The sequence below is a fragment of the Muscardinus avellanarius genome (genome assembly GCF_963383645.1).
Source record: "Muscardinus avellanarius genome assembly, chromosome: 9".
Lineage (NCBI taxonomy): Eukaryota > Metazoa > Chordata > Mammalia > Rodentia > Gliridae > Muscardinus > Muscardinus avellanarius.
In genome coordinates, this window is record NC_137795.1 from 34,681,175 (window position 1) to 34,696,453 (window position 15,279).

At 37.8% G+C, this 15,279-nt stretch overlaps 1 protein-coding gene across 1 annotated transcript in view; it reads right to left on the reverse strand.

The window, feature by feature from the left end:
* Window positions 1-3,438, reverse strand: part of BZW2 (basic leucine zipper and W2 domains 2) — a gene marked incomplete at both ends in the record, with an annotated part of 51,855 nt that extends 48,417 nt beyond the window's left edge. Inside the window, one exon of the mRNA XM_080701049.1 lies at window positions 3,381-3,438. Within this exon, the coding sequence (XP_080557175.1) occupies window positions 3,381-3,438 (58 nt within the window). The remainder of the gene's footprint in view (window positions 1-3,380) is intronic.
* Window positions 3,439-15,279: the final 11,841 nt, after the last annotated feature.

Here is a 15,279-nt window from a genome sequence, read left to right on the forward strand (position 1 = left end):
CTACAACCTATATCTCTTCCTAAAGGTCATTGAGATATAGTAAATGAATGGGAAATGTCATGCATTTTCTAAATACACAGTATTTACATATATATATATATTCCAAGATTTACGGGTTTGTTTATTTTTTATTTATTTATTTATTTTTTTGGGGGGTGGTACTGGTGGTGGAACCCAGAGGCTTTCTACCTCCGGGCTATACTCCCAGACCTTTTTTTATATATTATTTTGAAACAGGGTCTCACTAAGTAGCTGAGGCTGGTTTCGAACCTGTGCAATCCTCCTGTCTCAGGCTCCCAAGCGCAGGGATTACAAGTGTGCACCACCACGCCCAGCTTAATTAGTTATTAATACACTTATTGTATAACATGTTTTTGGTGGTGCTGGAGCTCACACCAACGGCCTTTCACATTCTAGACAACTGCTCTACCACTGTGCCTACCCTAGTCCTATAAATCTATTAGTGATTTAAACCCAACAGCACACAGATGAAGTCTGAGGGAATAAAATCTGAGGACACCGTCCCTTCAGATGCCTGCAAGTTTTCACTTTTCTCCACTTATTTTATCCAATTTTCCTATAAACAAAGTACAGTGAGGCCAATTCAGTTATTAAACATTTCATTTAGCAAAGCACAGCTGTGGCTGAGGGGAGACATGCTCATCCTTTCTGGTTCCCAAGTCACACTAGAACACGTAACTTTATAGAACATTTGATAAGTATCTACTCGATGTCTCCGAGAGCAATATTTAGATTTTGATGATAAGCAACAAGACATACAATTTTATTTTTCAGTAACTTGGCAGGTAAGGACATTGTCTCTGCTAGGCAAAGTTTCAAAGTGAAGACAGATCTCAAGAAGACAGCCTGTCAAATGACCTTGAGTTCACCTCAGCAGTTCTCCACTTCCACTTCTGGGAAACTACCAACCATTTATTTGAAGTCGGCCCATGGTGATGACAAAGAAAAGCCAAGGCAGGATACCTCGTTAGGAGGCAGTACCATGGTATAAAGAACAGAAAACGAGGCTGGCACATTTCTTCTTTCCCCAGTCAGCCGTTTGCACAAAATGGCTCAAGTGTTGCTCAAATCCCCAACAGACCTGAGTCATATAAGTCCACGTCAACGGACAAATAACATATATTTTTCAGTAGCTTCAGTGCTCTTGTTGCACAATCTTGACTACTCAGTGAATCACGGGCAAATCTGTTTTAAGCCAGAGAAAACCGCTCTGGTTGCACACTAAAGGCTGCCCGCAAGGGCCAGAGTGCTGCTAATCACGCCGCTGTTGTGCAATGCACGGCTCCTGGCTCGGAAGGTTCAGTTACAGTGAATCAGCGTCCGGCTCAACCTGCAACCTCAGCTGGAGATCCAGGCTGAGATTAACAGGTCCCTAGGCAGGCAGGCAGGCAGGCAGGCAGGCAGGCAGGGGCAGACCTTTGTGTGCCTCACAGCTAGACATAGATTAACCAGTGTCACATTTCTGGGACCCACAGCACCCTCACCAAAACTAAAAAAGGTTTTGGGACTTTATTGTTCTTGACCGATAACTGCTTTGGAAGTCATCTACGTCATTTCTCTTTAAAGACTGCTTTCAACAATGAACCAATAAATACGGGCTAGTTAGTGCCTAAGAGTTGATATCGGCTTCCAGATTCCAATGGGGAGAAGTAGTGAGGACACAATTTGTTAGCCACGAACGAGGATTTGCAAATAACCTAGGATGACTTGGACTATCCTTATGCTCATTCAGTGTAAGAGTCGAGATTAAAAAAAAAAAAGTATAGACAAAGTAGAGCTTCAAACAGAAATACTATACAGAGTAACTATTTGGCCACCTTTAAATTTCTTCACTACTATGAACATGCAAGTTCCCAAAAGGGAGAGTTCAGTTAAATTCAGTCCTTTTGCTACCTAGGAATTACTGCAAACTCCTCTTATCCAACTGATTATATCAGGACTTCCTTTTGTGTGTATGTATATATATATTATATATATATATATATACACACATACATAGACTGGCTATATAAGGACACAGCACTGCACAGAGAACATGCTGCAGGTACTGCCTTAGCACTAGCAACGCCAGGGCCATGCCAAGTGGGCTATCAATGAGACAATTCAGCATCCAGTGATGCGATGATGCTTCAAGGTTGTTTATCTTTATATGGAATGCTTTCTGTTATTCCCCTCGATATAAGTTAGCTTATCTCATATTTTCTGTTTGAAAGCATTTCACAACTGAGTTTCAGTTCAGCTATTTTTTATATCCATGAGGACACGAGTGTACACAACTGACTAAATACAACATGCATAATATTTTTGTAAGATATATAGTATATAATTGTGTAAAACTATAGATTTGTGTAAAATGTAACTGTAACACTGACATCTCATGTAATTGTATAAAACTTACTAAATTTAAAATCATAAAGTATTCTTTATACAGGAAGGAAAGTAAGATAGTAAGATGAACATTATCTAAAAAGGAGAAGTCATACACACAAATAGAAAATTTGCCAGTCATTATAAAACTGAGTCTAGTTCTATTCTACTCACAATAAAAAACAATTGTAAATACTACAAATCTTAAGAGTATTTAGGGTAATAGAGTTCCTAAATTCTGAAAAAGAATAAGTCTCTTCAAAATCTTGTTCCCTGACCTATTTTCTTAGTATTACCACTTTTGCCATCAACACTTTCTCAAAACAACAAAGGAAAAAAAACCCAAATACAAATGCTGATGTCAAAACAGTAAAGTTTATCAACTGTCCTCAAACGAAATGGCTTGTCCATCAAAAACCTAGGTAACTACTAGGCATGGTGGTATATGCTTGTAATTCCAGTGCTTGGGAGGCCGAGAAAGGAGGATGGCAGGTTCAAACCTCAGCCGTAGCAATTTGAGGCCCTCAGCAACTTAGTAAGACCCTGTTTTTGTTGTTGTTGTTGTTGTTTGTTTGTTTGTTTTTTGTTTTGCGGGTCTGGGGATGGAACCCATGGGCATTTGATCTCCGACCTACACCCCTGCCCTATTTTTATTTTTTATTTTGAAATAGGGTAGCTGAGGCTGTCCGTGAACTGCAATCCTCTGGTTTCAGCCTCCCGAATGCTGGGATTACAAACATGCACCACCATGCCCGGCTGAGACCCTGTTTTTAAATAAAATAATCTATGCAACTGGCCGCTCTATGGCTTGAATGCAAAACTTCAGATTCTAGCTTCAGGGCTCAAACAGGTGAAATTAATGAGGTTAAGTGGAAGTAGAGATCACTGAGATTCTTTGTCTCCAATCTGACATTTTTATTATTAAATTTAAATGCACACACACACACACACACACACACACACACACACACACACACACACACAAAACCTACCCCTTTTCCGAGTTTTGAACCGCTGGCCTGTTAGCACTGGCTTCTGATGCTTATTCATAAAATTTCTGAAAAAGACAATAAAGATCACATATTTTAAGGGAGCAGTTCATATAAAAACATGGCTAAAAAGTATATATAGGTTCATCTTCAACCATTTATAAATACATACTTTTAACTACTGGACTAGCAGCAATTTTAAAGTTCACCAATACCAAGCACTAACGAAGGATAAAAAATATGGAATGTTAAATGCCTAGGATAGGAGTCTAATTAGATGAGTTACAATTTAGCCACTACATAAAACAAAACAACCAAAAAAATAAAAATAAAAAATAAATTAGCTTAATTGCACTCCATTTCTGGCCCTGGCCACATCTCTGTATATGTATATAAAACCCATGTCTTCACGGCCCTCACTAACTCTAGCCACACTGCCCTCTATGCTTAATAGTTGACCAGGTCTACTTTCTGTGGCTCTGTACCTGTCCCCGTTTCAGGAAGGATCTTCCCCAGCTGTCCATGTGGCTTATTTCCTGCATTCATTCATTCATTCATTCATTGGCCTCCCTGACTATCCTGACAAAGTGGCTGCTTGTCACTTCCTGTCTGTCCTGTCCTTCCTTCCTTCCCTTGCTTTATTCTCTATAGCCCCTAGCATCATCTACCACTTATTTGTCTGTTGTCAATTTCCCCCATGAGAGTATAATCTAGAGGACAGTAAGAACCTTAGAGGTTTTACTCAATAGTGTGTCTTTAACACCTAAAACCCGAGCAAAGTGTAAGCACTTAGTAAATACTTGTCAAGTAAGCAGCTATGCTGATATGAAAGGATGGTCAAGACACACTGCTAGTGGGGAAAGCAAGCAGCTAGTATAAAAGAAAGTAAAATATAACTTTAGTTGGTTAAAGAGGGGGTAAGTATAATCTGTGCTTTTTTATGTGAGGAAATTTTGAGAAAGATAAAAAAATATGTTAAAATTGCTCCATAAGACTTAATTGAGAATACTTGCTGGTATAAACAGTATGAACTAGCCAGGCAAGGTGGCACATGCTTGTAATCCCAGCATGTGGGAGGCTGAGATAGGATGCAGCCAGCCTCAGCAATTTGTGAGGGCCTTCACAACTTAGTGAGACCCTGTTTCAAAATAAAGAAAAAAATAGGGCTGTGGGTATAGCTCAGAGGTAGAATGCCCTTGGGTTTGATCCTTAGTTCTAGAAAAAAATATTATGAATTCAAAACATATCTAGATTGCTTATCTTTGAAAGCCAAAAAATTAAAATAATATGCACTATTAAAGTAAATTATGTCTTAATTAAAAGAACTTACTTTTATATAATTTTTCTTTCCTTTTTTCTTTGAGGCATTGGGGATGGGACCCAGGAGCATTCTACCTCCAAGCTACACCTAGAGTCCTTTATTTATTCTTTATTTTGAAATAGGGTCTCACTAAGTTGTAGAGGGCCTCACTAAGTAGCTGAGGCTGGCTGTCAACCTGCAATTTACTGTCTCAGCTCCCAAACTACTTGGATTACAAGCATGAGCCTCCATGATCGGCATATAATTTTTCATCTTTAAAAATTATGAATTAAAGATATCTGGATTTCTCCAATTATACCATCAATCAAGAAAATTTGCAGTATTCAAGTGCATTTTTAATATTATTTCTTAAAGTTTAAAAAAACTACTTAAGAACATGGAAAAATTTTTAGTCAATTTATGAAACAAATCTATTCCAAGAGCCGGAGACATAATTCAGTGGTAGAGCACTTGCCTGATATGCTTGAACCCTACCCCCCCACTCACACTACCAACCAACAAAACGAAACAGGAATCTCTTTATCATTGAAAACATCAAAACAATCATTATTTAAAAGTAAAACTAATTCCAAATACAGCTATAAACCCCAAAAGTAACTTATTTTGCCATTTTACAGAAATTCTTATTACTTCTATAAAGTGAACTTAATATATCAGGCTCTGAGAGTCAGAGGTGACTAAGCTCAAATCCACACCCTCAAGGAACCTAGTAGAAGAGATAAAATCCGATCAGGACACAAAGCAACAGTTAAAAGAACAGAAGTACAGACCAGAACAGAGGTAGATAGTGGTTGCTTATTCATGGGGCAACAGCTACATACTGAAATAGTTATAGATGCTACCAGCTTAATTGATAATATCCCATTTCATTTTATGGATGTCGGAAAAAGAGTTTCTAATGCATTATTTATATTTACTGCAAAACTCATTCAGAAAGTTCCCTGTTGTTTTTTTTTTTAAAACCAGAGTCACTGTGCAAAGCAAACATTTAATTGGTGCAAAATTGATGACATTGTATATATTTCCCTCATATCTCCACACTCCAAATGCAACAAATATTATTCAAAATATATACTTGTTTTAGTAAAAAAAAAAAAAAAAAAAAAAACCAACTGCTGAGATTTTGGGTCTTACTTGAAAACAAAAATTAGACCCTCAATAGTCTGAAATGTTTTCAGCATGTGAACATGAACGAAGTTTCTCTCTGCTGAATATTTTTTAATTTTGTAATAATTAAAGTGGAGTTCTTTCTCAAGCTTTTTTTTATTCTTTATTTTGAAACAGGGTCTAAGTTGCAGAGGGTATCACTAAGTAGCTGAGGCTGGCCACAAACCTCCCATCATTCTGTCTCAGCCTCCCAACTACTGGATTACAAGTGTATACCACAACTGGCATAACTATTTTAAAAACAGCTTCTATATCTACTTGAGTTCTAAACAAAAGTTTTTCATTATAGCCCAGGTATAGGGACTTATTTTCCATACTCTAATATATTTTATGTGGAAAATAACATAAGAACATGTAAGCATAAATACATATAAGCAAGGATTTTGACATAAACACTGTCAAAACTTAAAACAAAGGAACAAAAAAACCCTAAAAAACTCACTCACGTAGTAAAAGACGAAATGACGATATGCTCTTCACCAAGACTATCTGTAGTTGAGCTGTTACTATTTGGAGCAGAGACAGGGCTTTCCTCTAAATTTAGCTCTCGCTGCTACACTATAATCTGCTCCAGTGAGGCTCAGTCTTTATAAGGTCCTCACTGAGCTCTCACAGAAACCCTGGCCCAAGAGGAACCAGGGCATTTTGAATAAAAGAAATGGTGCTAGTTTAAGCCTAGAAAGGAAGAGTAAAGACGACAATTCTGTAGGTCAGTGCCCAAAGCTTACATTTATTACAACAAATTATCATTTGAAATCAACTAACTAAAATATGTAAGTTTAAAAAAATCAGAGTTTAACGCCGGGCGTGGTGGCGCACGCTAGTAATCCCCGCGCTTGGAAGGCAGAGACAGGAGGATCGCGCAGGTTCGAAGCCGGCCGCGCTGGCTTAAGAGACCCTGTTTCCAAAAATAAAATGGGTCTGGGAGTGTATCACGAAGGTAGAAGGGCTTCCAGGAACCCCAGTACCACTAAATAAATAAATAAATAAATAAATAAATAATCAGAGTTTAGCAGAATCCTCAATGATAAATTTATCTGGGGGCACAACGTATATAATTTGGCTCCCATTAGACAAACAGAAAAACCTATAAGCCAAACGCAGAGACAACATAATCCTCTGTCCCACCAAATTAGAACAGCTCTGTGGTTTAAAATGTCATTAAAAGCTGGGCGTGGTGGCGCACACTTGTAATCCTTGAGCTTGGGAGGCTGTGACAGGAGAATCACACATGTTCGAAGCCAGCCTCAGCTACTTAGTGAGGCTCTCAGCAACTTAGTGAGACCCTGTTTCCAAATAAAATATAAAAAAGGTCGGGGAGTATAGACCGGAGGTAGAAAGCCTCTGGATTCCACACCCAGTACAACAACAACAAAAAAAAAAAAAAAAAAAAAAAGGCATTAAAACTTATATGCAAAATGATAAACAAAATGAGTTTAAGATTTCACATGTCATCTAAGAGACTACTCCTATGATGAAAGATGATGGTAAACAATATTTAAATGATTCAACCAAACAACAATTTGGAGACTAATTATTAATTAAATACTTGTTGTCCAGCCCACCTTAAGTGCATGGACATCTTAGATGTTGGCTCTTTGGCCCTGCCTGCCTGATTTTTTTTTTTTTTTTTTTTTTTTTTTTTTGTGGTGGTACTGGGGATAGAACCCAGGGGGGCATTCTACTTCCAAGCTACACTCCAGCCCTATTTTTTGCTCTTTCTTTTGAGTAGGGTTTCACTAAGTTGTGGAGAGCCTCACTAAGTACCTGAGGCTGGTTGCAAACCTGTGATCCTCCTGTCTGAGTCCTCCAAGTACCTGGATTACAAGTATGTAACACCACACCCAGCTCATGTTCTTGTTTTCATAACTGTCTCCATTTTGGAGATAATTTAATTTTTCAGTTATTTCTATAAAAGAATGACTGTTCTTACCTAGTAATCCAAAATTTGGTGTTTACTCAAAATTCTGTTCTGATTTAGCTCATCTTTGAACTACAATTAACTGCATTATATGACATGCCATACTATATATACTCTGTATAGTATTAAGCTATTTAAACAACTACTTGATCCTGCTGTTATAGTTTGAAAACAGCCATAGACAATACGCAAATGAACCCATGGCTGTATTACAATAAAACTTTATTAATGGAACAGGCAGTAGGCCAGACTGAGCACTGAAGTCAGCTTGTGAACCCCTATTTTGGAGCAATACCCAACAGAATTGCAACAATGAAGCTGGGTGTGGTAGCACACACTTATAATCCAGGTACTTGGGAGGTTCAGACAGGAGGTTCACAGGTTTGCAGCCAGCCTCAGGTACTTAGTGAGGCCCTCCACAACTTAGTGAAGCCCTGTTCAAAAGAAGAACAAAAAACGGGGCTAGGAGGTGGGGAGCTATAGCTTGGGTGTAGAATGCCCCTGGGTTCGTGGTGGCGCATGCTTGTAATCCCAGCGCTTGGGAGGCTGAGATGGGAGGATCCCGCAGGTTTGAAGCCAGCCTCAGCAGGCTTGAGAGACCCTGTTTCCAAATAAAAAATATAAAATAGTTCTGGGAGTGTAGCCCAGAGGTAGAAGGCCCCTGAGTTCCATCCCCAGTACCAAGAAAAAAAAAAAAGAATGCCCAGGGTTCAATCCCTAATTCCACAAAAAATAAAATAGTACTGTGGATATAGCTTGGAGGTAGAACAATATTTTTTCTAAAAAATTTACTTATAAATATATTTTTCAGGGGAGAATATTAATGATGGAATGTCTACTAACTATCTTAAAGAAAAGAATTATCCAAGCTCACGGCAGTAGGATTGTGAAAAAGCGTTAAATATGTTAAGCCAAATCTCTCTCGGAATATAAAGTCGCCATGATAAATCTGCATTTATACATTTCTCCTTTGTTTTCTATATTAAATTTAGTAGTATAATTAAGTTCCAAATGCTGATTTTTATTTCCTTTTAAATAAAAATATAAAATTTCTAAAAATTACATGTTAAGTGTCCATGTAAAACCTCTTTATATAATATCACTTATTTTATCTTAATTGAAGCTATTTTCAAGCTTCCTAATATACTTCCATCCTATCAATCAATGCACATTCTCTACTTCATGTAACAAAGCAGCCCTCTAGGGCATGTGCATTAAACTGCTCGTACTCATTCAACTATCCAGGTATTCTCATCTTGCTGATGTCATTTTTTGTCTCAATGCTAGGAAAGACATCAACACACACACACACACACACACACACACACACACACACACACACACCATAGCATACTCCAGTGTGTATTTATTTATTTGTTTACTTATTATTTATTTATTTATTTATTTGGGGGGGGTACTAGGAATAGAACCCAGGGGCATTCTACCTCTGAGCTGCACTCTGAGCCCTATTTTTTATTCTTTATTTTGAAACAGGGTCTCACTGAGTTGCAAAAGGCCTCACTAAGTAGCTGAGGCTGTCTCAGCCTCCCCAGTGCTGGGATTACAAGCACGCACCACCACACCCAGCCATACTTTGGCTTTTAAACAACCTATCCTTCAATATAATGTTCCAGAGTATTGCAACAGCAAAATACCCTAAAAATTCTGCTCTAGGTTATATCACACGAACCTCTGTCTGCAAATTATTGTAATTGTGATACCAGTAGCATACCTATGATATCTGAAATTGTGAATTATGAAAAATAATGAGAAAATGTCCGGCTGTGGTCTAAGTACATTTATTAATGTATTAAGGATTTGGGGATGCCTATACATGTAAGGCATTGTACAAAAAAAATGGTTTCACACACAGAAAATTATTTTTGATTGTCACTATGTGAGGAGGGTGATGGGTGCTACCGGCATCTGGCAGGGATGCTACCAAACATCCTACAGACCACAATGCACAGGAAGCACAACCAAGCATCATATGGCCCAAAGTTTCAATAGTGCTAAGGTTGAAAGACCCTACACTAGAGAGGGAAGAGATGTAGGTAAAACCGAAGATAGTCCCTAATCCTAGGAGTTGAAAATCCTGCACATAGGATTAAACATACTGATAAACACTGATATCAAATTTTAGAGACATTTGTCACCAAGTAGAAAGTTTTATCTAAAATCAAAAGTGCAATTAGACTGTATAAAATTAAACATTCCCACAGTGTCTGAAACTAACAGATTTATTTCTACAGGTATAATATGAGATTTAAGGGGAGAAGTAGGGAAAAAAGAAATTTAGAACAAGTAAACTTTTCCTAATTTAGGATACCACAATAATTTATAGGAACAAAAAGACAAGGAAACAAATTTAAAAATGAAAAATTACTGGGTGAATTCGCTCGAACCACCTCCTCATGTTACCCTTGGGTACATGAAGCTGTAACTGTCTTCTGTATTTCTATCTTTTAATAAACTCCTTTTAAATCTTCAAAAAAAAAAAGAAAAATTACTAAAACTAAAATTGTCTAATTTTTTATGACTTGGAGAAAACAGTGGTATGATAAATTAGAGGAAAAAGCAAAATTCTGAATGTATGTGATCTTGGCTATGCAAAATATACTAGCACTCAATGAATAGAGGGCCAAGGGGCATTTAATTCCTATTATCCATACATGTAAATATATAGATCACTTTTATAATTCAAAACTTGTATGTATTTAAGTGAAAAACTTTCACCTCTTTTCAAATTCAAGCCAATTCCAAGGAGTTGAAAGCAACAATATTATTTGTGCACAATGAGAAATTATGTTTAAATAGGATCTAAACAACATTCTCTACTAAAAGCTGGGTGCAGCTGGGCATGGTGGCGCACACTTGTAATCCCAGAGCTTGGGAGGCTAAGACAGGAGGATCGCACAGGTTCAAAGCCAGCCTCAGCTACTTAGTGAGACTCTCAGCAACTTAGTGAGACCCTGTTTCCAAATATAATACAAAATAGGTCCGGGAGTATAGCCTGGAGGTAAAAGCCTCTGGGTTCCATCCCTAGTACCACCAAAAAATAAATAAAAATAAAAGCTGGGTGCAGTGGCTCATGCCTATAATACCAACTATTTGTGAGGCTAAGGCAGGAGAGTCTCAAGTTAAAGTCCGACCTGGGTATCATGGTTTGGGTATAGAATGTCTCCTGAAGAGCTCACGTATTGATTTCAGAAGTGATACAAATAAATCATGAAGGTTCTAATCTTATCAGTGGAGGAAACCATTGTAATGGGTTTACTGGATGGTAACCTCAGCATGTGGGGAGTTAGGTCACTGGGGGTGTGCCCTTAGGGAAATGTGCATGCATCCACAAAGCCCTTTTACTAGATCGCTTTTGCTCCTAGCCTTGAGGTCTTTCTGCTCCTTGTGCCATGCTCTGAGCTCCAGATTTCACATGGCCTAACATGAACCACACCCCTGAAATCTCCAGAACTACGAGCAAATAAATCTCCTTCCTCTACGTTGTTGTCATCAGGTGTGTTGTATCACAGCAATGAGGATGCTGACTGAAACCCTGGGTAACTTAGCAAGACCCTATCTCAAAATAAAAAATAAAGACAAGAAGTGCTTAAGGATGTGGCTTAGTGGTATCATGCGATTGAATGCAGTCCTCATGCTGTTAAGAAAGGAAGAAAGGAAACAGAAATTTCTTGGATAAATGGCTGACTCCAAAGTTGGAGGAGCAAAGATTTACTTCATTTCTGGGACATCTTGTGTCAGAAAATATGAGGTTTTTTTTTTTTTTTTTTAAATCAAGGATATTAGAACAACATGGGAACCAACTCGAGGACAATTTTACTAGCCTATCTTGGGACAATTTGATCATCTCAATAAATAAAGGACAACAATGATGAACTAATCAATTAAATAAAATAAGAACTCACGGGTCCATACTTAACACCTTTATGTTCCTTTGAAAGAAATCAAGTTAGTGCACAAGAAAAAGTGACTGGGGAGAAGGGAAAGTTTTTCTTTCAGCAGAATGTCAATTAATAAATAGAAAAGGAAAAACAGGGGTTGGGATTTAGCTCAGTAGTACAGCACTCACTCAGCATGCTTGAAGCCGTGGGTTTGATCCCCAGCAACACACACCCACACACACACAACCAAACCAAGCCAAACCAAACAGGACAAAAAGTAAAAAGCTCACATCACAACAAAAGGAATCACAGAATGGAATGAGAAAATTTACCAATTTTCAATCATACCAAAAATGGATTCATGCAAGATTCACCATTTTATGTTAAATCTAGATGAATAGGATATTTACGTAGCCTCAAAGCAACTTTTCAAAAGCTATAAAAAGAAAAACAGTAACTAGACATTGGACAAGAAAGAGAATACCTTAACCAAGTGACAATGGACAATCACCTATCTTTAGAAGATTTATAATGAAAAGCACATGATATTGTTTGTGTGGTTTTCTAGACAAAAGTATATGACCTGAATCTAATGAAGAAATGCATATCTAGGAACAGTCTTCAAAACTGGATTGTATTCTTCAAAAATATCAACACCTCAAAAGAACAAAGATAGGAAAACTGTTGCAGATTAAAGGAGAACCAAAAAAGATAGCTAGTGTAAGCATAGGAGTATCTATGTTAAATTAACTGAATTTTATTATTGTCCTTTGGTTTTGTAAGAAAATTTACCTTATTCTCAGGAAGTACATACTGAAGTAAGAGATACAAATTGGATTGCATACACCCTACTCTTGAATTGTACACAAATAATAATTATGTCTACATAGAACCATCGTGCAAAGGCAAAGAACCAATTAAATTTTAGGGAATGAAGTTTGTCAAGCAGAAAGATTCTGGGTGCTGAAAAAGCCTAGGAAGTTGAGTCACATGAGAATTTAGTATCTTCTGTGACTTCTTAGAAATAAAGCTTGCCATAAAGAAAAGCAGCAGAACTTTCCCAATCCTTCAGTATTTGCTCAGCTGAAAAGTAGGGGACAATTCAACTGTGTTGACTGATTATACACTCCAGGAAAAAAAACAAATTAATTCTTGACATGAAGATGTTCATAATAAAGATATTATTTGGGTTATATTTTCTTGTATGTGTCCTTTGCAAAAGGAGAAATTTTAAAAAGCATGTTTTTTTTTTTTGTTTTGTTTTTTTTGGTACTGGGGATTGAACCCAGGGGCATTCTACATCTGAGCTATACCACAGCCATTATTTTTATTTTTTATTTTCAAACAGGGTCTTGACAAGTTGCTGAAGGTCTCATTAAGTTGACCAGGCTGGTGTTTATCTGAGATCCTCCTTTGTCAGGCTCCTAAGTACTAGTATTACAGCCATGTCAGCTAAAGGTAATATTTATTAAAAAGTCCCCTTGTTTCCTATGTGCATTCCTTCAGAAAAGTGTGACTTCTTTGGAAGATAAATAGCTGAGAGAACTTTTATATGAGATTTACTTTCCACCTACAGGTATGAAGCTTATCGAGAGCATGCATAATAAAGGCCTCCCTAACAGAGCTGAGAAAATCCAGATGTCAGAGAGAACAGGTCAGCGTACACAGGCCCAATAAACACAAAACCGATGGGGGTGTCTGTGACTACTCACTCAAATGGGAAGCCAGAGAGAAGTTCTTAGGGCAAGAGTACTGAAGTACATCTCTCTTCAGAGGGATTTTATCAAGGAGGAAAGGAAAATGGAGTCTGTTAGGGAAAAAAATTAATGTCTTAGATTGGTGAGCACTGGAAGAATTTTGCTTTGTAGTAACTGCTTAAAACACATGGCAGTGATGGACCTTCAGGAAGCCTAGAGGTGGTGGCAGGAGTCCAAACATAAGCACTTGTCCCATCACCCAGCAGGGGACCTGCCTAAGCCTGTCTAGCAAGGGAGGCCTTACCTGAAGAACTACATATGCACACACATACACGTATGTATGCTTACTGTACACATGCCGATTACACAATGCACACGAGAACTACTAGGGCACAGCATGCCAATGCTATGGGGTTGTGTTCCCTACTACAATTCTACAGGAGCAGGCTACCATGAATTCAAATGAAAAGGAGAAAAGAAAGGAAGAGATGAATGCAATAGTAAAAACTCTTTCACCAACATTTTAAACACAGTTCAAATACATACAGAATCATTTAGTTATTTATTTGCTTGTGAAATATACCAGGTCTGGTACTTGGTTGATGAGGAAACAGCAAAGGTCAGATCTGACAAGCTTCACATCATGCTCACTTTCAAGTAGGTAAGGCTTTTTTTTTTTTTTTTAACAGTGCTGGGGATGGAACTTAGGGACATTCTACCTCCATGCTATACGCCTAGCCCTATTTTTTATCCTTTATTTTGAAACAGAGTCTCACTGAGTTGCAAAGGGCCTCACTAAGTAGCTGCTGAGGCTGTCCGTGAACCACGATCCTCCTGTCTCATCCTCACAAATGCTGGGATTACAAGCGTGCGCCACCACACTTGGCTTAGGCAAGGCTTTTTGTATCAGGCAGTACCAAAATAATCTTGCTGCATGAGGTATGAGCATTAATGGTCACAGGGTACACCAAGCATCTGAGTTGTAGTTGTGTGTATGAATGTTTTAATAACTGTCTGCCTTTTACTTTTGTAACTTATAACTGACAGCCACAAGGAATGGTGCACTTTAAAAACTGAGGCTTTGGGCTTAAGGTTTGGAGGTGGCTAATCACCTGGATGAGGTCATACACTTTGCGTCAACACTAGCGATGAGCTAGATCAAAACAGAAAGACCCTGGACCTTTGAGAGTAGACAGATGAATGAGCTGGGGCCAGAACCTGGTCAAACCTCTCCTCTCAGTGTACTTTCCAAACAGCCAGTATTATCGCAGTATCTCACAAAGTTATTTATATGACTCCTGAAGGCAGCCTTTTCGTTACTTGCTTCATAGATTTTATAGTCTAGAATTAGACAGAGTAGAATATAAATATTAATTTAAAGTCTAGTTCAGCACTTGGATAAATCAAATTAGCATATGTTATCTCCAAATGCCAAACGCTTCTCCATAGAGCCCTATTAAGGAAAAAAAAAATCATTTATCTTTAGAGAGAGAATTTAACAAAAATACTGCCTCTTAGGGACATATAAATATTTGGAAATTTATGGCACCATGATTCCTGTAACACTATAGGATCTGCTCTTTAAATTGTTTCCTGCAGAGGATCAACTAAGGAAAAAAAGATAATAATACAACTTTCACACTCCCAAACACCAATACTACATACTTTTCCTTTAACCAACAGTTTTCTCTGCACCAGCAGTTGGGGTTCTCCTTCCGGTTTATAATAGCTTCATTTGATTACCTTGTGCACTGAGAAAAACATGGTCATTTTTTTCCTTAGAAATGACCATAAATCTAGGAAGCTGTCCAAATTAGTTCAAAAAACATTAAAGTAAGTCCTCTGTGTGAATAGACAAAAAGGATGTCAGTAGTATACCATAAAACTGCACACCCCA